The 25,025-nt window shown below is 42.2% G+C and overlaps 2 protein-coding genes across 7 annotated transcripts in view; one reads left to right on the plus strand and one right to left on the minus strand.

Moving 5' to 3' along the window:
• The window catches only part of USP53 (ubiquitin specific peptidase 53), a 71,508-nt gene extending 67,094 nt beyond the window's left edge, over positions 1–4,414 (plus strand). For 3 of the 5 annotated variants that reach the window (XM_036993078.2, XM_017671341.3, XM_073237112.1), the window contains one exon: positions 1,259–4,414. In XM_036993078.2, the coding sequence (XP_036848973.2) occupies positions 1,259–2,237 (979 nt within the window). In that variant the 3' untranslated portion in view covers positions 2,238–4,414. The remainder of the gene's footprint in view (positions 1–1,258) is intronic. The other 2 variants (XM_073237113.1, XM_036993081.2) reach the window with 1 other exon arrangement.
• A 1,063-nt stretch (positions 4,415–5,477) lies between these two features.
• Positions 5,478–15,685, minus strand: ARLN (allregulin). Of its 2 annotated transcripts, none has more exons than XR_012131602.1 (2): positions 15,398–15,644; positions 5,478–7,034 (listed from the first exon to the last, which is right to left on the minus strand). XR_012131602.1 is itself a non-coding variant. In XM_073237116.1 (2 exons), exon 1 carries the CDS (start codon positions 15,601–15,603, stop codon positions 15,394–15,396), a length of 210 nt encoding a protein of 69 aa, XP_073093217.1. In that variant the 5' UTR covers positions 15,604–15,685; the 3' UTR covers positions 5,478–7,034; positions 15,371–15,393. The 2 variants fall into 2 exon arrangements, 1 of the variants encoding a protein (XP_073093217.1); XM_073237116.1 differs by having other exon boundaries at positions 15,371–15,685.
• Between the last annotated feature and the right edge of the window lie 9,340 nt (positions 15,686–25,025).

A 25,025-nucleotide genomic window follows, 5' to 3' on the forward strand; every position in this document is an offset into this window, starting at 1 on the left:
ACATTCTCAGAACATTCTTACAAGACAGATGATATTTTACAAAAGAGAAATTTGGAGGCTTAGATTAAGTAGTTTGCTTAAGGCAATAGAGCTGAAATTTGAATTTGGCTCTTAACTACATGGCAAAGAATCAACTCGTCCTCATTCTGTTCTAACTGAATTCCAAGCAGTTCACATGAGAAAAATAATTTAATTACACTAGGAAAAATGATTTGCAATGATATTTATCTTCACCTTAGAAGTTAATCATTACCTAAATAAAGGTAATCTTGATTAACTAAGTTATTTGTTATTAGTATACTATCCTTATAGCATTATCTATCAAAATTAAAGTACACTTGTATTGCCGTAGACTTTGTAGTGTTCGTTGGGCAGTGTTTTAGGGTATTGAAAGTTTTGCTTGTAATGCTTTCTTTAAGTCTGTGTTACATTTTATTACAAATAATTGTCATTTCAGTATTTGTAAGTTGAAATGAGTTTTTTAAATTGTACTTCTGATTATTAGAAATCTGATCTTAGTAATGATAAGTGTTCCTGGTAAGCATTCATGTATGCTGGAGTACTTTGGATTTGGAGAGTATAAAATGTTAATAGTTGCAAATAACTCCCCATTTCCTTTATTATGTTACAAAAATAAAGTAAACTATATACAGTTGACCCTTGAACCAACATGGGGGTTAGGGGTGCTGACCCTTCCCCACACGCCATAAATCCTTATATAATTTTTGACTCCTCCAGAACTTAACTATTAATATCCTACTGTTGACCCTTGAACAATATGGGTTTGAACTGTGTGTCCACTTACATGCAGATTTTGGGGGAAGATTTGCAACAGTTTGTTTACATTTCTCCTATGAATGGTGTCATGTATGGTCTCCAGTGTTGTGTGCATGCGCTTTGATAAATTTTAGCTTTTTACAGTATATTTGTGTAATTTTGTGGTGATAAATGGTAAAATAGATTATCTGCATGTTTTTTGAAATCATCATATACCTAATGTTTTCTTAATTTTTTTGATATTTCTAGGCTAGTTCATCTGCAAGTTTTTTCAGATGAAGTTTTGTAGATCTCAAAAAATTTTTCCAGTATATCTATCGAAAAAATTCCACATGTAAGTGGACCTGCACAGTTTTTCAAACCCACATTGTTTAAGGGTCAACTGTATTGGGAAGTTAAACTCAAGAAAAATGTTTGCTTTTCCTTCAGTTGTGCATATTTACAGATGGGTTTTTAGCTTTGTTTTTGTCTTATATTTCAGGTCACATATATGTGAAATCAGTGGAAAGTTATACCCTTCGTCCAGTCAGCAAATACTCAAGGACCATGCAGCAAGGCAACATATCCACCAGCCAGATGATCAGAAACTTGAAATACCAAGTCAATGTAAATTTTCTCACTGGCCTAATACAGAAGATTCTGAGAAAACAGGTTTACTTCTTCATTCTGATGATAATTCTGGAAAGAGAATGAACAGTAATGAAATAGGCTCACCATCTTCATTGAGCTCTTCACCCATGAGAACTGTTGGGATAAAACCAGAAATTGCTCCTCTCATCCATCAGCAAACTATGGTGGAACAACGTTACCTGGAGAACTCTTTATACAGGGAACATATAAGTCAGTCAATCTGCAGATCTGATGGTTGTCAGATGCCAAAACTTGTTTGCCAGAACCCACCACCTCCTTTGCCACCAAAGAAATATACTACAACCAGTGTGCCACAGCCAGAGAAAAATGAGTCTTCACCTGATGTCAAATTTACAGAGATGTATAAAGCTAATCCTAGTTTTATGAAGCACAATTTAGGTACCTCTTCAGAACCAGGTTCAGAAGTGAGTACTTATGTGAATGATGAAAGACTTAAGGAAACATTTCAAGTAAAAGAGCATTTTGGCAACACACCAAACTACCCATCCAGCTTTTCAACTAATGATTTTCAGGCAAACCTGGGTACAAATGTTGATGCATTTTGCCAACCAGAAATAGACTCTAGATCTACTTGTCCAAATGAAACAGTTTCATTAACTACCTATTTTTCAGTTGATAGCTGCATGACTGACACATATAGATTGAAATACCATCAGAGGCCCAAACTCTGTTTTCCAGAGAGCAGTGGCTTTTGTAGTAATTCACTATCTCAGAGTGAAAGAAGGCTAGGACCTGTGTTACATAATAGTCTTGGTTCAAACTGCCCTTCAGAGCATGGATATAAACCTAGTATACACTGTAATAGATAAAATGATAAAATTAGCAAGCTTACCTTTCTCAGAGGCCATTAAACATAATAGGAATTGACTGACCAAACCTAGTGATAATATGAAATCAAAACACTGGCATTTTAAAAGTCATTAATCACTTTAACTTTCTATATTATTTTGTGATCAATTTATTGCATTTAAAAATTCCATCAGAATAGTCTTGTCTTGCACCAAAAAATAGAAAATCAGTAGTTATACAAAGTCATTTACCTTATGCTGCATTGAATAAAAATGATTTTTGTCCCTTTATTTTGTGGCTAGTAGATCCATAACTGTTAAACTAACTGTTACTCATATTAATATAGTTCAGTACACTATGTTAATTGAGAAAAAAACAGGTAGTATATAGTGTGGTCAAAGCATTGTTTGCTTTATGAAACACTTTCTAATGCATAACCAAGAGGGCTTCACCCAGTGGTTTCTGACTTTTGTGATAGTCTACTACATATGATCCCTTTAAATGTCCTATAAATTATTGATGCATGAAATTGCTAACATTAAAAAAAAAAGGCTTAATGATAAAGCAATTTTTGAATTCTCAAGAACAGAAGAAACTTAATTTTGCTCCGACTTTTATCTTCAGAATGCCAGTTAACATAAGTTAGGCCTTTGGTCATTGTAAGTATTCAGAAATATTACCTAAGCCATATAAGCTGAAAATAATTAAAACACTTAACTTCAGTATATTTATTTATCATGTTCCTTTTTTTCTAATTTTATATGAAATGTGAAACTTTTTTTGGTTTGGTTTACTTTGGGCTGCTAATATCCAGTGTTAGGAATTAATGTAGGTCCTTCTTACTGGGTATCTCACTGTGACTGCCTAAATTTTCCCTGCTATAATCTTAACAGGCTATAGGTTGTCAACTTATTTCAGTGATTTTCTGATATATGAGTGTCCAGATTAAATTTCTGCCTTTCCTATATATAGAGGGGCTTTAATTTTAATGAAATGTATTGATTGAGCATCCCTCCCTTTTTTCCTACTCTAAGCAAATAATAATTTTACCCTACTTTTATGGAGAGGGCTTTATTTTAAAAATAAGTGACTTTCCATTATGATGATCATCTTATAAGTGAAAATAAGTTACTATAATTGCCTTATTTCATTATTTTATACTAAGCTGGTAAATTGTGATTTAGAGTAGTTTTATATTATCCACACTAGAGAATGATATTCCATAGAATTAACAATTTTCCTTACATTTATCAGTGGATAAACTTTGTAACAACTTTATGAACTAGCAAATCCAATATTTTGACCATTTCCATCAATTGTTAAAATATCCTAAATGTGTATTATTACTAGGTAAGTAGAAATTAACTGCTTGTAAAAGTCTAACCACGCCCAGTTACCAGATCTTGGCCAAATTTAGTCTTCCACGTGGAGAAGTTTTTAAGAGCCTTTCTAACTATTAACAGTAGGTAATTATTACTTTATATTCTTAATTTAGAAATACTTGAATATCAGCTAAAGTAAATTTTATCTTTTAAGAAAGCTTATTTTCAACAACTTTTAGTATGGAGGGTTTGTAAATATTGTAAAGTTTGTAGAATTGTATTTGAAATTTCAATGTATTTAAGAACTGCTTTTATAACATTGCAAAATACTCCAAAAATGGGCTTCAAGTATTTTTAAATAACTTTCAGAAACATACTGTGTGGGATTTTGTTTTGTTTTTTAATTTCTATTTGGTCAAAATGTCCAGTTGAAATGTATTATTTGAAACATTTAAACTAATATCTGGTGTGTAACAGCAATTTCATACATTTGTGTTTTCAACTCAGTTAAGCTGCAAACATCAAACAGGAATGTTCAGTTTTGGCTCTTTTTAAAATACTGTCCAGCTGAAACCCCCTGAATCACATAGTAGTACTAACAAACTAGAAACTGACCATTTGTTTTTATGTTGATTCAACACTCCAAATGTAGATTGATACATATTTACTCATCATTCACGTTTTTATTTCTAGGATGCCTATTTATTGTCATTGGTATTTTCTTGTTTGCAAGCTTATTACAATCTTTTAAAGTAATGCAACCAGTAAGTGCTGTAATGTTCAAAATATTTACCTTCAGAATGTCCTATTTACATGTGAAATCAGTTTCTTCCAGTTCAAAATATTTTTTTAAAATAAACTGATTTGTAAATTAATATGGTAAAGCTTTTCTTTGCATTCGTGGAAGTGTGGCATACTTTCTCTCCCCACATGGATTATGTATTTTTGGAAATGTAAGTCAATTGAAAGCTCAGGGGTACTTGAAATATCACTGATCATAAAAGGTTACCGCAGGAGGCTCCTAAGTGTTAACTGGTGAGATCTAAAGCAGAGCTCCTATAGGAGGAATTTGCAAACCTGAATAATTTAGGCCTTGTGGCCCATAGGTCTCTGTAAAAGCTACTCACTCTTGCCACTCTAGGGTGAAAGCAGCCACAAACAATAAGTAAATGAGTGGGCCTATCTGTATTCTAGTAAAACTTTATTTAAACATGGATTTCATGTAACGTCCAAATGTCATGAAATATTCTTTTTTTTTTTTTCAGTCATTCAAGATGTAAAAACCATTCTTAGCTCACAGATCTTATAAAAAAAAGAGGCAGTGGGCTAGATTCAGGCCATTGGCCTTAGTTTTGTGACCCTCATCCTAGAGCATAATCGACATTAAATACCCTTACCAACCCTAAAAATCCTGTAGTGTCTGAATGTATTCCTATGCTGTTTAGGGACTAGGTATATGGGACACTTTACATCCTAAAAATTTTTTTTTATAAAGAATTCATAGTTGCTAGTAAGCGAATTTATTTCAAATGGTAGCTAATTTCACTTATATGAAATTGTGAAACTTACAAGGAAATTTACCAGATTAAAAATCACTTCTTTTGTCTGTTTTTGTGATAGCAAGTTTGCTAACTCATTCACTTAAAAGCCTTCAAGTGGGTACTGTATGCAGTCACTATACATGAGATGGCATGGCTGAGTGGTAGGCACAATTTCTTATTCATCTTCTGTAGGAAATATTCAACCTTCACATTGCCACCATTTTTGTATACCATTCAGTCATGACAACACTAAGATCTCTCCATCTTCCCTGTACTAGAACAGGTTGACTTCAGGCTCAGAAAGATTGTCAATCTGTGTGTGAACTAGCATTAAGCTATAAAAACTGTTAATCCTTATCACCGCACTACCAATTTGTTAAACGCACATCAGACCAAATTTGGGTACACAACGTACATTTATTGGACAAAATTATTAGCAAGCAGCACAAACAGTTCATTAAACCTGTTTGGTATACTCAATGAAATCCCAGTTCTGTGTTTCCCCAGATGCTTCAACCTTTGCATAAAAGGTTGAACATTGCAAAAAAGGTTACAGCTTCACAGCTCCAATTTCCTTTTAGAATTGTTAACTTTCTATAGTCAGCATTAGGTAATTAAAATGCTCCAAAACCAATCCAGATCTCACTCTAACCCTAAGTACCATTCTAAAAGGTAAAGAACATAAAATTTACCACATCTATGCATTTCTAAGGAAGGGGGAATATTCCCAAAATATTTAGGCAATTCACATACATCAAATACTAATGTCAACAAGAGCCTTTCTAACATCTGCTCTATGAGAATATGTTACATAATAGGAATAGCTTCTGAGGCGTGTATAGTAGCTGCTTTAGGAGTGAGACCTTTTTTTTACTGCCACATTTAGTGGCTCAACACAATAGGCCTTTATTTTTATTTATTTATTTTAGGAGAGCGAGTGAGAGGCTTTTATTTAGAGATAAAGTGAGAGGACAGAGCTGGCTCACACCAGGAGGGAACAAGAGAGTCCCCTAGGAGTGTGACGTTTCTGATGAAATACTAGCTCATCACTCTTAGAATGTAAATTCTTGTTAACATTGAGGGAAAAAAACAAGCTCAATAAAGGAAAGGATATGTTTTGTTCACTGCTGGAATGATTAAGAAAATCTAACTTAGGGCAACTGTGTACTCAATTGTGGAAAAAGTAAATATGCTGACTTTGCTTAAGTATTTAAGTGAGATTATAAAATATGTGTTTTGGCCACAAACATTCTTAATGCAACCACAATAAAAAGTAGGTTTGAAACACAATAGTCCGATTTTAGGGAGTTCAAAAGCTCAAAGGAGAAAAGCCTCAAGGTAAAAGGATCTGTACCCTAGCCTTCCCACATTTGGTATTATGCATTTTCCCTATGATTGTATCAACGTGGCAACAATTAACAGAGAACCATTTAATCTAAAAATTAAACTGGTACTTGGAGCCAATACATTGTGGGTCTACATTTTCTGTTTAGCTTTAACTCCTCTCAAAATCCTACCTTTCGAGTAATCTTTTTTAATACTTCACCTTTTTATTTCACTATACTATTTGCATTATGCTAAACCGTGGTAAACCTTTAAAATGTTGAAAAATTACTATATTTCTTAATGATTAATACACAAAACTTTTACATACTCTTTTCAGCCCTGTAAAGCCATCACATATTTGAAAAAAAGTTTTTAAACAATCAGAAAGCCTAGTTTTAAGAACTTAGCTATAAATGGGTAATCACTTAGTTATGAATGGGTAATCATTACCCATTTAATATAGTCCCCAAAATTAATAATGTGTAAAATGAAAGGAAGGTTCCTCAGAGTTTGAAATTCTTCTGTTGTACAGTTTGAAATCCCATCTGTTCTTTGTTCAAGAAGTTTGCAGTCATTTTCAGAATCCACTCCAGGAGCCAACTTAATTTTGATTATCAGGCAAAGCATTCTGTAAAAACCAAATATTTGTCAACAAGGTTTCCTTTTTAGTCCCATTTTAGTACTTTAAGTCAACTTCTGAAAATATTAAGTCACTAGCCTATTCCTAAAGGATTTACATGCTGATAGGAGAAAAAAAGGCCTGGACTATTCCTTGTAGGACTTCCATTTTCTACCCAGCACTGAAAATTCAGGTCAATCCCCTCCACTACCCAAAAAAAATCACCAGAGGTATCAGTCCCTGAAGGGCCCCCACCAGTAAGATGGCAAACTTCCGGCTTCTTTTCAGGGGGGGGGGGTCCTCGGTTCCCGCTGGCACCACCTGAAGCCCAATCACCTCTCACCCCCCCTCCCAATCCCAGCACCTAGCCAACAGCCACCAGCCCCGTAGAAGTGACACCTCAGTCGATTCATGCCCCTTCCTATATAACCCAGCACCTTTCCCTAATAAAGCGGAATTCTCTGGTGAATTGCTGCCATGTGTCGCTCCTTTCCTCTCATTGGTGCTGAAACCCGGGAGACGGGACACCCCAACTGGGCCCCGTCTTCCCCCCAACACCAGCAGCAGCTTGCCCTCGTCCTCTTTTTCCAGCGCTGGCTCATCACACTCACCACTCCTCTCTGGCCTTTAGGTAAGTTTTCCCCCCGGAGTGGGCCACTCTTCCCCGAGCTATCGCAGTGCCATTGACCGTGATCGTCCGGCAAGGCCCTGATGCTCAGGGATGAGGAGGGAACTCTCCCCGCCTCAGGCCTTCACGGCTGCGGCGGACCCTCAGGCCCCTCCTCCGGCAGCCATAAATCCCCGCCTCAGGCCTTCACAGCTGCGGCAGACCCTCAGGCCCCCCCCTCCAACAGCCATAAACAAGGTGACTCCTTTGCGGATGAGAACGCTCCCTTTTTCCCCCCCTCCTCCTCCTGTTTCGTCCGCCGAAATCTGTTCTGTCTGCCAAAAATTCCTAGCGCTAGGTACCTCGTGACCCCGGCACTCTGCCTTCTTAGGGAAGTCTGGGTGATGACCCACACTTCCTAAGAAATTCCGACTCGTATACGAGTTTCCGCAGACCACCAAGGATCATTGGGGATGCCCTTTGTCTCCTTGCAGTCTGCTTCCAGTCCGAGGATCTCCGTTCGTCTTCCCCTGTTTGTCTCCTTCTCTGTCCTTTAGCCATGGGAGCCTCCTCATCCCTCCCTGAAAGTTCACCTCTTGAATGCCTGCTTAAGCATCTGGATACCCTCTCCCTGATGCCTGATATAAAACCAAAACTTCTCCGTAAATACTGCTCCCAAGATTGGCCAACATACCCCCTAGACAATAACAACCAATGGCCCGCAGGGGGAACTCTTGATCCTAACATCACTCACAATCTCTTTAACTACTGCCAGCGCCTGAAAAAATGGAAGGAGATTCCCTATATCGAAGCTTTCCGCCTCCTCCTCCCCCCACCCCCTCCCAAGTTCTCCTAGCCTGCAAGCCGCCACCCCCGCAGAAGCCTCCCGTTCACTCCCTTCCCCTTCTTCTCCTACAACAGCCCTTCTCCCTTCCCCCCTCATCTCCCCCCCATCTCACCTCCTCCGCCTTCGTCCCCCGCAGATTAAGCCTGAGCCTTTCAGCGCCCCCTTTAACTATGTCCCGGGGGCCTCCTCCGTCTTTGCCCTCATCACCTGTTTCTCCCCTGTTAGGGACCACCTTTGTCTTCTCACATATTTGTAGGGAGAATGGGAAAGCACCTTCCCCCATGTCTGAACGCAGCATGGGAAAGCACAAGCTAGAGAACAACCAGTGCAGTCCTTGAAAGTTATCTGTCCACAAAAACATATCTTGTCCTCGAAGATGAGCCAAGACTCCTCACTCTGAAAATAGGGAGACCTTGAAGATGTGTAGAAACACCGCCCCTGCTTCTAGCTATGCCCTTCCCCCACTTGCTGATGTGGCAGGAATGGAGAACAAAGAACATTCTGTTTACACATTCCATAAGCAATTAACTGGAGCCCTGCTGTAGCTCAGTTAGTAGAGCATGGGACTCTTAACCTCAGAGTCATGAGTTTAAGCCCAACTAGAGCGGCAGAGACAAGAAGCTGGGCTGCTGGCTGGCAACACGTGGGTCCGATTCTATCTTTCTTTATTTTCTTGGCCCCCCTTCTGTATTTCAGGGCCTGCTCGACTAGGCGTGGCTAGACCGCGTCACTCCCCCACAGACTGAGCCAGAACCCTTCAGTCCCCCTCAGACTCGGTCCCAAGAGTCTCCCAAAATTATTGCCCCCCTCCGGGAGGTAGCAAAATCCAAAGGCATTGTGCGCGTTCACGTCCCTTTCTCCTTAGGAGATTTAGCCCAACTAGAGAAACGCCTAAATTCCTTTTCCACTGATCCCACAACATACATCAGGGAGTTTCAATGGACCCTCCAGTCTTACAGCCTCACGCATCATGACATATTCATGCTCCTGGCCAATACTCTCCTCCCTGAAGAGCATAGACGAGTTTGGGACTTCGCCCAAACGCACGATACCGAAACCCACAGGACTGACCCCACTTATCTCTCTGGCCCCACTGCTATCCCCGAACAAGACCCACACTGGGATTATAATGCCACCGTGGGTCTCCACTCTCGAGATATTTTTGCCTCCTGCTTAATAGCAGGTCTGAAAAAGGCAGCTCGTAAAGTAGTCAATTTTCAAAAGCTCCAGGACATAATTCAAAAGAGAGACGAAACCCCCTCCCGAGTTCTTAGACAGACTCACTCAAGCCCTATTACAGTATACCAGCCTAGACCCAGAAACACCTGAAGGAAAACATGTCCTTATGACATACTTCCTAGCTCAAAGCTACCCCGACATTAAAGCTAAACTCAAAAAATTAGAACAGGGCCCCGCTACCCCACAGATTGAGATCCTAACAGTGGTCTTAAAGTTTTCCATAACCGGGAGGAGGAGAAAGAACAGCGTAAACAAAAGGCTGATCAGGCCAATTTTCAAATGTTGGCCCAGCTGATAAAACCACATCCTGGGCGCCCCTCTACAAACAAGGCCCCCCCCCCCAGGAACATGTTTCAAGTGCGGAAAAGAGGGACATTGGTCAAGGGCGTACCCCTCCCCCAGATCTCCTACCACCCCATGCCCCAGATGCCACAAAAAGGGCCACTGGGGGTCTGATTGCCCAACCACCCGAAGGGGAGGCTGGACGAACAACCCCCATCCTAAGCCCGCCGTAGTGGGGCTGGCAGAAGAAGATTGACGGGGCCCGGGGGCTTCTCGCCCGACCATTTCCATCACCAAACAGGAGCCCAGGGTTACTTTAACAGTAGACGGTCGCCCCATCTCCTTCCTCCTAGATACAGGAGCCACCTTCTCAGTCTTGCGAGAATACCGGAGCCCTACCATGCCTGCCATTACTCCTATAGTCGGGGTAGGAGGTAAACAGATTTTCCCATTAAACCCCCCCCCCTTTTATGCACAATCCAAGACAATCCCATACCTTTCTCCCACTCCTTTCTGGTTATGCCCCAGTGTCCCATCCCTTTACTAGGAAGGGACATCCTTTCTCTCCTCCATGTTTCCATAACTATATCCACTCCCACAGCCCCCAGTACTCCCTTTCTGATGGCCCTCATAGCCGACGACACCCCTCTACCCAATGAAAGCTCTGGTTCTGCCCTCATACACCCTGTAAATCCCAAAGTTTGGGACATTACAAGCCCCTCCGTAGCTCTATGTCCTCCTGCCTCTATCAAATGACGTGAGCCCTCTTAGTATATCTGTCAGGCCCAATACCCCCTAACCACTTCAGCCCTCATAGGCCTCCAACCCATCATTCAAGATCTCTTAAACAAAAATTACCTCAGACCCACTCACTCCCCATTTAATACCCCCATATTAGCTGTTAAAAAACCAACGGATCTTTCCGCCTCGTCCAAGACCTTCGCCTCATCAACATAGCCATTGTCCCTATCCATCCCTTAGTTCCAAATCCATACAGCCTTTTATCGCAGATCCCTGCCTCAGCCTCCCACTTCTCAGTCCTAGATCTCAAGGACCCATTTTTCTATCCCTCTAGACCCCTGCTCCCAAGATTTTTTTTCATTTTCACGTGGACGGACCCATACACAAGACATTCTGAACAACTCACTTGGACAGTTTTGCCACAAAGCTTCCGAGATAGTCCCCATATTTTTAGACAGGTCCTAGCTCAGGACCTCAAACAGTTTCATCATGATCACTCCAAGTCCACCTTATTACAATACATGGACAATCTTCTACTCTGCAGTCCCTCGTGGGAACAGTCTCAACTTGACACTGCCTCCCTACTTAACCTTCTAGCTACCAGAGGTTACCGAGTATCCCCCGTCAAAGCTCAAATCTCTTCCCCTCCTGTCACTTACCTCAGATTCCTTCTATCTCAACAAAGAAAGTCCATTACCTTAGACAGAAAACGGCTCCTCTCTGACCTGCCCGTTCCCAAAACCAAGACAGAAATCCTTTCCTTTCTAGGCCTGGCTAGATATTTTAGAGCGTATATCTCTAACTTCTCCCTGTTGGCAAGACCCCTATACGACCTCAGCAAGGGCCCCCCTAAAGAACCATTATCCTCCTCACCCCGACACTCCTTCATTAAGCTCCGTCAAGCCCTTGTGGAAGCCCCAGCTCTCCATCTTCCTGATTTGTCGAAGCCCTTCTCATTATACATTCATGAGAGGTCCAGTCAAGCTCTAGGAGTCCTAGGCCAATATTATGGCCCATCCTTTGCCCCAGTAGCTTATCTCTCGAAGCAATTAGACCCCAGAGTTCGGAGATGGGCCCCCTGCCTACGAGCATTAGCTGCTAGACAGCTCTTGCAGAAGGCAGCTCATAAACTGACATTCAGGACGCCCCTTACCATTCTGTCCCCACATCACCTAAAAGATCTCTTAACCTACAAAAGTTTACAGACTCTCCCTCCCTCCAGACTCCTGACCTTACTGTCCTCTTTCCTCCAAAATCCTGTTCACCCCCTTTGCCATCCATACCTGAATCATGACTTTTTCCTCCTTGACCACTCTCTCACTTTTTTTCCTCATTCCTATTGTCTTCCCCACCACCCCAGCCTCCTTTGTATGGCGATTCAAAGTCAGACAGACTTACACACAGCATCAAACAAAAGTTACTGCCCTCATTGCCACACCAGACTGCCCTATGAAAAGCTGCTCTGAGCCTTTATACCTTCACTTTCCTCCCTCCACCGAAGTGTTCACTAGCAGCTACCCTTAATCTCCCTACCTCTGCTTCTTCTATGACCAAAAACAAGCCTATTGCAGGCGATGGCCAGACACCTACAGGAGATGTCCCTACTGGTCTGGCGCCATTCACTACATGGGTAACTTCCAGTACCCACAGTATTACTCCTCCAACTGTTTCATGAAATATCCCAACGGCTCATTCTCCTTATCAATCCCAGATCCCTGGGACTCTCGATGGGCTACCGGAGTCACAGCCTCAGTTTACTACGGGGGTCCTCGACCCCCCCATGGTACCCTTCATCTCTCGAAAGTATGTTCCCTCTCATTCCCAGATCTCTCAAGTTGCATCAGATATCAGACATTCTGAAAAAGTCATTATCCAAACTCTTGACGGCGCCTCTTCATCTTCTTATCCCTGCCCCTCTTCCCATTTCTCCTACTCTTCGTTACAGCTCATTCAGGACACCACCATCTTTCTCAACCACACCCTTAACATCGCCAATTGTTTCTTGTGTGCATCACTACAGTGCCCACTGCTGGCCGCCATGCCCCTTAATATTTCCAACTACTGCTTCCATGCAGAAAGACAACCCCTCTGCCCCTTGGCAGACATACCCCTATGAGAACCAGAATACGCAGATAATCTCACCATCCACCACTGTGTAGGCCCAACTCCACCCCCCTCCAGCGCACTTCACTGCCTCCCAACTCCAGCACACCCTGCATTCTCGTCACCCTAATCCCACAGCTTACACTTTACAGCATGGCAGAATTCCTTGAGCCCCAACCTTCCTTGCCCTCGCGCACAAAAAGGGCTGCTTTCCTTCCCATCATGGTCGGTATCTCTTTGATCACCTCAGCCATTGGGGCAGGGTTTTCGGGAGAAGCCTTGGGTCACTCTCTATGGGCAGTTAGAGATCTCAACGCCAAACTTGAGGGAGCCCTGACATCCACTGCCGATTCCCTAGCCTCTCTCCAAAGACAGGTCACCTCGCTAGCTAAAGTCACCCTTCAAAACCGGCGGGCCTTAGATCTGCTTACAGCCGAGAAGGGCGGCACCTGCGTCTTCCTCCGGGAAGAGTGCTGCTATTACATCAACGAATCCGGCATTGTAGAAACTGACATTACCAAACTCACTGACCTTGCCTCCAGCCTCCACTCTGCTTCCAATTCCAACCCATTCTCTTCAGTACTAACAAACCCCCTCCTCACCTGGCTCTGGCTCATTGCAGACCCCATAATAATCATTCTTCTCGCCTGTCTCTTCTTACCCTGTATAATAAAGTTCATCAAATCCCAAGTCGGAAAAATCTCTAATCAAGCTTTCAACCAGCTTTTACTCAGGAACTACCAGCTTCTGCCCACAGAAGATCCCTCACCCTCACGTGACCTCCTCACCACACGCTGAGATAGACCCCTCTCTCCACTGGAAACTGTTCCTGGAAACAATGGCTGCAGACGCCTGGCTCCTGACACCCATATCCTCTTGGCACCATTGGAATCAACAGGTCCTCGACCTATGGTTACAGGGAACCTTCATTGATTTCCAACCTGAAGAAGTCCACATCTACTCGTCCTTACTGCGGGGAGTCCTATCAAGCCTTTCCTCCCGGTCCTCAAGCCCTCACTCCCTTCTCCGCCCCTGTTCAGCAGGAAGCAGCCAGAGAGAAAGCAACGTCCACAACCCCATAGAGGAGAAAGGGGGGAACGAAGGGCCCCCACCAGTAAGATGGCAAACTTCCGGCTTCTCTTCGGGGTCCTTGGTTCCCGCCGGTGCCACCTGAAGCCCAATCACCTCTCGCCCCCCTCCCAATCCCAGCACCTAGCCAACAGCCACCAGCCCCGTAGAAGTGACACCACAATCAATTCATGCCCCTTCCTATATAACCCAGCACCTTTCCCTAATAAAGCGGAATTCTCCGGTGAATTGCTGCTGTGTGTCGCTCCTTTCCTTTCAGTCCCTACAAAAAAGGAGGAAAGGTGGACAAGAGCAGGAACTCTCCTATTATAAACGGCCTGACAGGATTTTATAGAAACACTCATCTCTTCCATTCACCCTAGTCAACCCTCTGCCTTGTATTTCGAAATACCACTCAAGAAATCAGAGACAATGGGATCTCAGATACAATGAGATTATCCCTGAATCTTTGCCAAAATTTGACGAAGGGGGTGGAGAAAGAAATAATTACCTGTCAAGGCGTGCAAATTCATAAGCATAATGATTAAGAAAAGCTAACTTAGGGCATAACTTAGGGCAAGCAATGAACTCCAAAGTCCGAGAGGCATTGTTTAATATCTAAACAAGCTTCACTGCTTTTCTTCCACAGGCCTCCTTAAGCTCACTGCTTCTCTCCTGCCGATCATCTCCTCTCCTGTGTCCCTCTTCTTGTTCTGCTTCCCTCAACCACCTTCTCTATGCTCCCTTCCTTTATCCCCTGCCGTAATTGTCTCTTCAGAGTGAGTAGCAATGAAAATGGAGAGCATGGGTTTTACAAGGGTAATCTACAGAATTTTGCGACGTACCAACTGGTACTTGGAGATATGTGGGTATGTAAAAGGGCGGAGGCAGTCAGAGTCTCAGGCTTCTGGGAGGAATACTGAATGGATGAAGTTAATTTTTACTAAAATGAGAACACTGACAAGTACACTTGGGCAAAAAGTTAACAAGTTCAGTTCTCGACCTGTTTAAAATACCTGCGTAACCTGCCCACAAACTGTTAACAATAGCTTTAGTTGAGCATTTATTGTTTCCAAATAACATGCAAATAAAATGTTGGAGATAAATTACTATCTAATCCAATCTTCACTATACCGCTATGACCTGGTTTCTTCTGTTGGTTTCATATGGGAAATGAGAAATGGACCTCCCAGAACCTCGTTTCTTCGCGGTAATGCAGGAACTCAAACCAGTTGGTTTCATTCCAAAACATTAAAAAAAAAAAAAATGGAAGCCCAGCTTCCTCCGCACCTCTCTGAAGACTGAGGCGCCAGGGAAGGACCTTTTCGCTATAGCCCTCATCTCCACCCCCGCACGCACCAGACCAGCTGTGTAACCTTGGAAACGCACCGCGCGCAGTTCAATTTCCCTGCCGACGCCCTCCCCGCCCTGAGCGGATGATCGCTAAGCTTCCCTCACCACTTCGGCTGTGCATTCAGAGCTCACCAGGGTAAAAGGTACACGAAGAGAAACAACACCAGGTCGAAGAGGAGGAAGAGCCACAGATCCAACCAGTAGGAGTACTTTGGAAGCGTGTCTGGCGTGGACTGAGGCCGCACTTGGTGGTTCTGCGGCAGCGTCCCAGCTTCGCCCCAGTCTCGCCGCTGCCGGGGGCCATCGCGACCATCTTCCCCCGCCGCGCCCACCTCCATTTCTCACCGGACGCCGCGCGGCAACCCCGCAGATGAAAGACTCAGTCTCCTCAACTTCCGCTTTCACCGCCAGAAACTAGAGAGCCCGACCGCTCACGCATGCGCCGCTGCCCGCCCCGGAAACCGTCTTGCGACCGCCTCTCCCGGTGCTCAGGCGCAGCGGATCGCTGTGTATGTAACGCCCCACAGGCAGCGCGGCTCCCACCCGGAAGCGGGGTAAGCGGACCCGCCCACTCCGCCCTGGGGTGTCGGCCAGATTTCCTTGGGAGAGGGATGCTGTGGCTGAACCAGAATTCATCTACACGCCTCATTCTTGTCAGGTGATGGGTTCCACCTTGGAACTGCGCAAGGTCACCTCTACTTAACCCAGTATTCCTTGTAGATCCATATGCCAAGGTTTGAGGAGGGCCCCCCTCACCTGGGTTTTGTACTGCCCCTAGCATGCTTAATCCTTGAAACAGCTACGATGAGGTGTGCATCTTAATTCTGAGCATGAATTGTTAAGGGGCCCAAAGAACAAAACAGTATTTTGCATGGGAGTGAATTTAAGAATAATTCAAGGGTTTGGGAGTGTGTTCCCCAGTGAGAAGAGAGTGCTAGCAGAAAGTGATTGTATTTATAGGGGAGGAAAAATTCTCTACCCTCTTTGGGTCTCCAGCATGGCCTGGAAATTAAAGTGACATACACAGAATTACAAGAGAAAAACATGTATGTTTTGTTAAAAATTGTTTACATGTACATGAGAACCTTCACAAGAGAATGAAGACCTGAAGAAGTGCCCAGAGCAGAAAGCTTTTATACCTTTTAGACAAAGAAACAAACAAAGTAAGGGGGTTCGGGCTAGGAGAGTAAATTGTGAAAATGCTAGGTAAAGGCTTAATGAAGGTTGGTTTGTGTAGACTGTTTGGCTTCCATTCCCTGGTCTTCTCCAGGTACAAGGAAGGCACCTTTCACGTGGGAGATATCTCCTAATTGCAGGAAGAGAAAGAAAAGTCAGGGTGCACTTCTTATATCTGCTGTTTCTCAAGTGCCTTTAACTCAAAATAATCAGTCTGCCAAAGTGGCATATTTTGGGGTGAGAGGCTCTGTGCTTCTTCATTTCCCTATCTGACATTTACCGAGAAGCTCAGTTGATGTCTGAAGAGAATTGGATTAGTGGCTGAATGGCAAGAGCTCTGCAAAGGGAGAGGAGAATATAGATTAGAATGAGAATGAATAAACAAAAAATAGCAAACTACCACATTTCCCCATATCCTGTTAAATCTGTCTCCCATCCTTTGGAATGGGTTACATAAGGGTGTCCTATCACAGAAAGTGACACAGGGGTGGCTGGTGGCTTGGCAAATATCTCTACCAGAAGAGTCAGAGTGAAGACCAATTACGACTTTTCGCAAAAGGCTTGAGGATGTTACCTGTGGAATCATACTACAGGTTGGATTGTAATATTGCCTTGGTGGGACGTGGGAAAGATCCAGGACCATGGTGGCTTTGAATGCAAAGGGAAAAATTCCCTTCTAATGTCTTACCTGAGCAAAGGACAGTCCCTGAGCTTCCAGAGGTTTTTCCATGTCCATCTGACTCACCAAAAGGAAAAGAGTGATGTTTTCTTGGTTGTGGATGCCATACCCTGTCATGCATCCATTTTCTGGAGTTGGTCTACCAGCTGCTTGCACTGGCAGGAACAGGAATTAGTCCAGGTCCTTTTGCACGATCTAGATGTTGACATAACCAATGAACAGATTGGTTAGTTAATGTGGCCAGAGTTTGGAAAACTAGGTGTTGTGTCTATGCTTGACCAGGTGAGAACATGGTAAGGGTTAATTAGAGTTGGACACAGTTTGAAAGAGAGCCTGTAGTGGAAGACCAGAGGGAAAATAGAATAGATTGAGACAAGACATCTCCAGTCAGCCTTTTAATAAATAGATAAAGACAGAGGAAGCTTTATTGAAAGGAAGATTTTTTTTCTCTTTTTTATTTGCCTCTGGGAGTTAGGACACCCGGTAGGAAGAGAAAATAGGTAGAAGTCAAGTTTCTTGGTCTGTACTTTTGGGAAAGGCTGTCTACTTTATGATTTTGTCTGCTTTTGGAGCCTGGGAATTTGCCTGGGAAATCCTTACTTTAAGGTCACCTTAGGAATGTCTTCCAGCTGTCCCAGTAGTGCTGATCCAGGTCCAACTTGTCAAGGCTCACGTGAATCCAGGATTTTTCTTTAATTTTGATGGCAGTATGGGTGGTTAGCAGTACCTCATAAGAGTCTTCCCAGCAAGGTGGCAATGTGTGCTTTCTGCCAAAAACCTTGATGTACAGCCAATCTTTTGGTCAAAAGAGATGGTGACAGTTACCAGTCAGTGGAGGCCACACCCTCTTCACCTGTTGATGATATCCTCCAGGTATACTAGTTAGTCCCTGTATATAGCTACTCATAGCAGCAAATTCTTCACTTAAGTCCTTATAAGGTTCACTCATACCAGGAATGGAAGGTTTAGAGATGTCAAGTAGATATCTTTCAAACACTACTTTAAAAGGAGTTAATCCATGTCTTCCATTTGTAGTACTCAGACTTATAAGGGCCAGAGGTAATGCTTCTGGCCGTTAAGTCCAGTTTGTTGACAGCATTTTCCTAAACTCATTTTGCTGTCTAGATTTTTCTATTTTCCCCGAGGATTGGGAATGGTCCAGGGTATGGAATTTTTTGTTTTTTGGTATCATTAATGTACAATTACATGAGCAACATTATGGTTACTAGACTCCCCCCATTATCAAGTCCCCACCATATACCCCATTACTGTCATTGTCCATCAGCATAGTAAGATGCTATAGAATCACTACTGTCTTCTCTGTGTTATACTGCCTTCCCCGTGCCCTCCCCTACATTATGTGTGCTAATCGTAATGTCCCTTTTTCCCCCATTTTCCCCCTTGCCCCTCCCTTCCCACCCATCCTCCCCAGTCCATTTCCCTTTGGTAATGGTTAGTCCATTCTTGGGTTCTATAAGTCTGCTGCTGTTTTGTTCCTTCAGTCTTTTCTTTATTCTTATACTCCACAGATGAGTGAAATCATTTGATACTTGTCTTTCTCTACCTGGCTTATTTCACTGCAGGGTATGGAATTTTAATGAGTACAACAAAATTTTTGCCAGCAAGTAGTTTATTTCTGCTGTAAAAATGACTTCCTTGGTCTAATTCATCTATAAAGGAATTCCAAAACAAGGCATACTCTAATTTTTTTCACCACTGTTGTGGCATTGGCACCTCAGGTCAGATGGCATTCAGTCCATCCACCAAATATACCAACAGTAACCAAACAGTGGGAATAGCCTAAAACTGGAGGTAATCTGTGGAATCCATTTGGAGTGCTGCAAGGGATAATGTGGGCCTTCAAAGACTTGCTGAGCTATGGTGGTTTCCTCCAGAAATTTGGTGAGAATTACAAGTAGTACACTGGAAATAATTTGGTCAGAAAGTTTTTGGATGTTAAGGAAGAATCAATTTTCTTCTAGTTCCTTAACCCCGCATCTGCACATATGTCCCATCTGCTAGGAGATAAGTGCAAGCCAAAAGATCCAGAGAAAGGGGTGCATAGGAAGTCTGTTTGACCCAGTGTATAATCAGTCGGTCTGATAATTGTTTGGCACCCTTTTGTATCCATTTGTCTTTTTTAGATTTTGAGGCATTTGCCTGAATAGTTAATAATATCAGGGATAAAGGCAGGTTTATAAATAAGGTGGAGAAATGAAAGGGGTTCTCTTTGGGGCTGCATAGTTAGCGGCCTTGCCAGCCCTGTCATTCCCTATAGATATGTTTCCATAGTATGGGCTGCACCATAAGGAGGACCAGCAGAAGTTAAGAATCTACAGGAGTCCCAGGTTGTGCCTACTGTCTGACAGACTCCAAAAATGTATCTGGAGTTAGTGTAAATAGTGGCATTTTTTCCCTTTTGCCAGTATTTAAGCTCTAGTACTAGCTAAAAGTTCAGCAGCTTGGGCTGACCAACTGTACAGTGGGCAGAGAGTACATTTCAGGTCTTTCCTGTGTGGAAATTATGGTATATCCAGTTACTAAGTTTCCCTAGAAATTTCATCTGTAGCAGCTATCACAAAATAGTACTAAGTCTGGGTTGTCTTAAGGGTGTATCTAAGAGATGCTCTCATGGTTTTAAGACAGTTTCTGTAGTTGCAAAGCAATTATGTGGAACGGAGTGAGGCTGTCCATTATCAAGGAGGGAAAACAGAGTAGTCAGATTTAAAGTGTTAAAATATGGACGATGATAGAGGAGTTGGTAAATAGGGTCTGTTCTTAGGTGATTTGCCACTGTGCAGAGAGGTGTTATGTTTTATGAACTTGTAAGAGAGAGGACTTGGGGAGCAAGAAGGCACATAGGGAGCCTAACATATGAGTACTGGCTTGGTCAGTTATCAGACAGCTGCTACTAGGCCTGCAGGCCTGAGGGCATTCTTGCTGTCATAGGGTCCAGTTGACATGAGAAGAAATGTGCTACAGTACATATCAGAGCAAAAGGCTGTTCTAGAATTCCTGTAGCAATTCTAGTATTGTCATGACAAGGTAGGTGAAAAGGTTTGTCAAAGTCAGTTAAGCCGAGAGTTGTGAGTGTGAGTAATACTAATTGTAAAGCTTCAAAGTTGGCTAATGCCTCTGAGGGCCTGGAAATGGGCTCTGAAGAAGTATGTGGGAGGAAGCATATAAAGGTTTAGCAAGAGCAGCAAAGGAAACTTGGCAGCAATAGTCAGCTGCCTCTTGAAACTTACGTAACTGGTTTTTGGGGTTTTTTTTTCATTTTTGGAAGCAGGATAAACAAAATTGACTAAAGGCAATTTGGGGTGAATTTTTGAATGCCCTGAGATACCTCTCGTCCTAAGTAGGTAACAGTTGTTTGCACCCATTGAGGTTTACCTCAAGAGATCTCATGGCCTCTTTCAGTTAGTGTCTTTAGGAGAATGAGGGGGTCTGTAAGGGCACCTGCTTAATTTGGTTACAAAGTAAAAGATCATCAACATTCCGAACAAGAGTGGAGCCGTGGAATCTAAGTTGGCTTTAAGCACTTGGGAAGATCCCGAGGGAGACTCACAATATCTGTGAGGAATGGGAGTCCCCCTTAATGGTCTCCCTATAAATGTAAATGCAAAGAGGGATTGTGAGTCATGGTACAATGGAAGAAAAGAAAGCTGAAAAGAGATCAATTACTGTCAACCAGGCTATGGGACTTTAGCTTCATGAGGAATTATAAAGGAATTTATGGCTTGTACAAACCAGTAAGATCAGATTCCTGTCTGAATAAAATTTCAGATAGGGTAAGGAAATGAAAATAAGAATACCCTGCTATAAAGAGAGTAGTTTCAATCCCTTGCTCTGCACCTCTTGAGGAGGGTACTGGGCTACCAAGGGGAAGGTTTATTCCTTTTCCAGGTTATGTTCACAATGCTAGATCTCAGCAGCAATCCATCCTCATTTGCATGTGAGGCCTAGCGACTAGTTGAGAAGTCTTTAAAACTGCATCCTCTTCAGAGGACTTAAAATTCACATGGGTTTCCATTAGGGAAAGTACAAGATTTGAAGTTTGGTCTGGGGGCAGGAAAATAAAATGCCTTTTCTCATTCTCTCATGGCATTACATTTACATGACAAATCTCTATCTGAAAGATCTGCTAGTGAGGAGTTAGAAACTAGAAAGGCATGTTGGGTGTTAAGAGGGCCTAAGGATATTGAGGTGGCCTGAGATATGGACAATGAATGGGTTGACACCTTGACCAGAATCAGATGTGAGAGGTAGAGATAAATCCTCTGAAGGGATGGTAAAGTCACACCAGTGTCAATTAAAATGTCCAATTCCTGATCCTCTACTGTAAATTTTTTTGGGGGGTATCATTAATCTACAATTACATGAGGAACATTATGATTACTAGGCTCCCCCCTTCACCAAGTCCCCCCCACAAACCCCATTTCAGTCACTGTTCATCAGCATAGTAAGATGCTGTAGAATCACTACTTGTCTTCTCTGTTGCACAGGTCTCCCTGTGCCTCCCCCCACATTATACATGCTAATCATAATGCCCCTTTCTTTTTTCCCCTCCTTATTCCTCCCTTCCCATCCATCCTCCCCAGTCCCTTTTCCTTTGGTAACTGTTAGTCCATTCTCAGGTTCTGTGATTCTGCTGCTGTTTTGTTCCTTCAGTTTTTTCTTTGTTTTTATACTCCACATATGAGTGAAATCATTTGGTACTTGTCTTTCTCCACCTGGCTTATTTCACTGAGCATAATACCCTCTAGCTCCATCCATGTTGCTGCAAATGGTAAGATTTGTTTTCTTCTTATGGCTGAATAATATTCCATTGTGTATATGTACCACATCTTCTTTATCCATTCATCTACTGATGGACACTTAGGTTGATTCCATTTCTTGGCTATTGTAAATAGTGCTGCGATAAACACAGGGGTGCATCTGTCTTTTTCAAACTGAGCTGCTGTATTCTTAGGATAAATTCCTAGAAGTGGAATTCCTGGGTCAAATGGTATTTCTATTTTGAGCTTTTTGAGGAACCTCCATATTGCTTTCCACAATGGTTGAACTGATTTACATTCCCACCAGCAGTGTAGGAGGGTTCCCCTTTCTCCACAACCTCGCCAACATTTGTTGTTGTTCATCTTTTGGATGGTGGTGATCCTTACTGGTGTGAGGTGATATCTCACTGTGGTTTTAATTTGCATTTCTCTGATGACTAGCAATGTGGAGCATCTTTTCATGTGCCTGTTGGCCATCTGGATTTCTTCTTTGAAGAACTGTCTGTTCAGCTCCTCTGCCCATTTTAATTGGATTATTTGCTTTTTGTTTGTTGAGGTGCATAAGCTCTTTATATATTTTGGATGTCAAGCCTTTATCAGATCTGTCATTTATCTCCCATGGGAGAATATATTCTCCCATACTGTAGGATGCCTTTTTGTTCTACTGATGGTGTCCTTTGCTGTACAGAAGCTTTTCAGCTTGATATAGTTCCACTTGTTCATTTTTGCTTTTGTTTCCCTTGCCCATGGAGATATGTTCATGAAGAAGTTGCTCATGTTTATGTCCAAGAGATTTTTGCCTATGTTTTTTTTCTAAGATTTTTATGGTTTTGTGACTTACATTCAGGTCTTTGATCCATTTTGAATTTACTTTCGTGTATGGGGTTAGACAATGATCCAGCTTCATTCTCTTACATGTAGCTGTCCAGTTTTGCCAACACCAACTGTTGAAGAGGCTGTCATTTCCCCATTGTATGTCCATGGCTCCTTTATCATATATTAATTGACCATATATGTTTGGGTTAATGTCTGGAGTCTCTATTCTGTTCCACTGGTCTGTGGCTCTGTTCTTGTGCCAGTACCAAATTGTCTTGATTACTGTGACTTTGTAGTAGAGCTTGAAGTTGGTAAGCGAGATCCCCCCCCACTTTATTCTTCCTTCTCAGGATTGCTTTGGTTAATTTGATAGGGATTGCATTGGATCTGTAGATTGCTTTGGGCAGGAGGGCCATTTTGACAGTATTAATTCTTCCTAACCAAGAGCATGGGATGAGTTTCCATTTGTTAGTGTTCTGTTTAATTTCTCTTAAGAGTGTCTTGTAGTTTTCAGGGTATAGGTTTTTCACTTACTTGGTTAGGTTTATTCCTAGGTATTTTATTCTTTTTGATGCAATTGTGAATGGAATTGTTTTCCTGATTTCTCTTTCTATTAGTTCATTGTTAGTGTATAGGAAAGCCACAGATTTCTGCGTATTAATTTTGTATCCTGCAACTTTGCTGAATTCCAATATTAGTTCTAGTAGTTTTGTAGTAGAGTCTTTAGGGTTTTTTTATGTACAATATCATCCCTCTACTATAAATTTAATGCTGTGCTCTGGGGTGTAACTGAGGATCAGTTAATCCTGTCAGGTTATGGGGTATTGACCCACAGAAGGGGAAAAAATGAACCCTCTGAGGGAGCTGGCATCTAGGGAGGTTGTTTTATAAGCTTTTCTGTCTTTACAGCCATTAGAAATAGAAAACTGTACTCATAACAGAAAACACCCAGAGTCACTATACCTGAAGAACTAGTTCACATAAAGGATTTTCCCTGCTAATCTTAAATTTAGAAATGGGAAGACAAGGTGAGACTCTTACCACTCTCACTTTGATTGGAAGCTGTAGTAGAAGTCTGGGAGACTGGTAAGAATTCTTACCTTGTGCCCACTATGTCAGAGGTCCCAGGATCTCTCAGCTGCTGCAGCCCTGGAATGAGCAGTGAACAACCAGTGGCATTCCATCCATTTCACCAGAACTGTTAGGTGAGAAAAAAATTCTCTTCTACCCTCTTTGGGTGTCCAGTGGGTCCTAAAAATTCAACTGACATAGTGGTAGATTAGAAAAGAACCTGATCTTAAGTGACATTGAAGCTTTACAAAAACTAGAGGTGGCAAGTAAACTATTGCCCATTCCAGAGATGGAAACATTCTTCTGAATGGCAAGATTGGAGCAATGACTTCTAATTATTGAAAGAGGAGTGATAAAAATTATTGAAATTTTTAGAGTAGAAGTAGCCTGACATAAACCGAAAATGTTCTGAAATTGTTTTATACTTTGGCGAAGAGTCACATGCTCATCTGTGAGAGGATGTTGGTACGATAGCCTGGTATTTTGAGTCAGAAAGGTCTGTCACATTTGGGAGAGTATTAATGCAAAAAGGGAGGAGTAATTTACACTAAATTCTATTGAAAGATCCTTCTCAGACTTTCTTTATTTTACCCCTGTAAAATCCCATTGATTCTTGGTTACTCTGCATGATGGACAGAAATGAATGTGGAGTATATTGTGGAATTTGCTATGCCCCTAAATTAAAAGCAATTTAATTCCAAAGAAAACACTTTACTGAAATCCAGGTACATTGTTGATAATGCAGGAGCTCAGCATTTTTCCTAACCCCTTAAAGCTTTCTACCTCATGTGTTCAAGTAAAAAATATGCGCTAGGAACTAAAGATTGAATTATTTACTGCAACCATGATCCAACACATTCATAATGCTGTCTACATGATTAATCTGAGTGGGACTGGGGTGGAGAAGATAGTGTATGAGAATGCCATAATAATCAGGCCAAAGATGGGTAAGTATTTTTAAGAAGACAGTACAAGTCTTCTGAAGTTCAAGTGTAGTAAGTTCTCAAGAGGGAGGTGATCAATTTGGGTATAATCTAAGGTGATAATGCAGATTTCTTCAGGCAGCTGTAGTATGCCTAAATTTCTTTAATATGTCCATATGATAAAGCATTCTCATGATCGTCCTAGGAATTAAACTAATAGAGTAACCTCTCCAACAGCAAAAAACTTTGCTATTATAATTTTCATCTGTAAACATGTGTTTGTCTTAAGTCATCCCTTTTCATCTTCACTCCATTTT

The sequence above is a fragment of the Manis javanica genome, chromosome 5 (genome assembly GCF_040802235.1).
Source record: "Manis javanica isolate MJ-LG chromosome 5, MJ_LKY, whole genome shotgun sequence".
NCBI lineage: Eukaryota > Metazoa > Chordata > Mammalia > Pholidota > Manidae > Manis > Manis javanica.

Coding starts and splice junctions, on each gene's coding strand:
- ARLN (XM_073237116.1), bottom strand. CDS start 15,603: ATGGAGGTGGGCGCGGCGGGGGAAGATGGTCGCGATGGCCCCCGGCAG.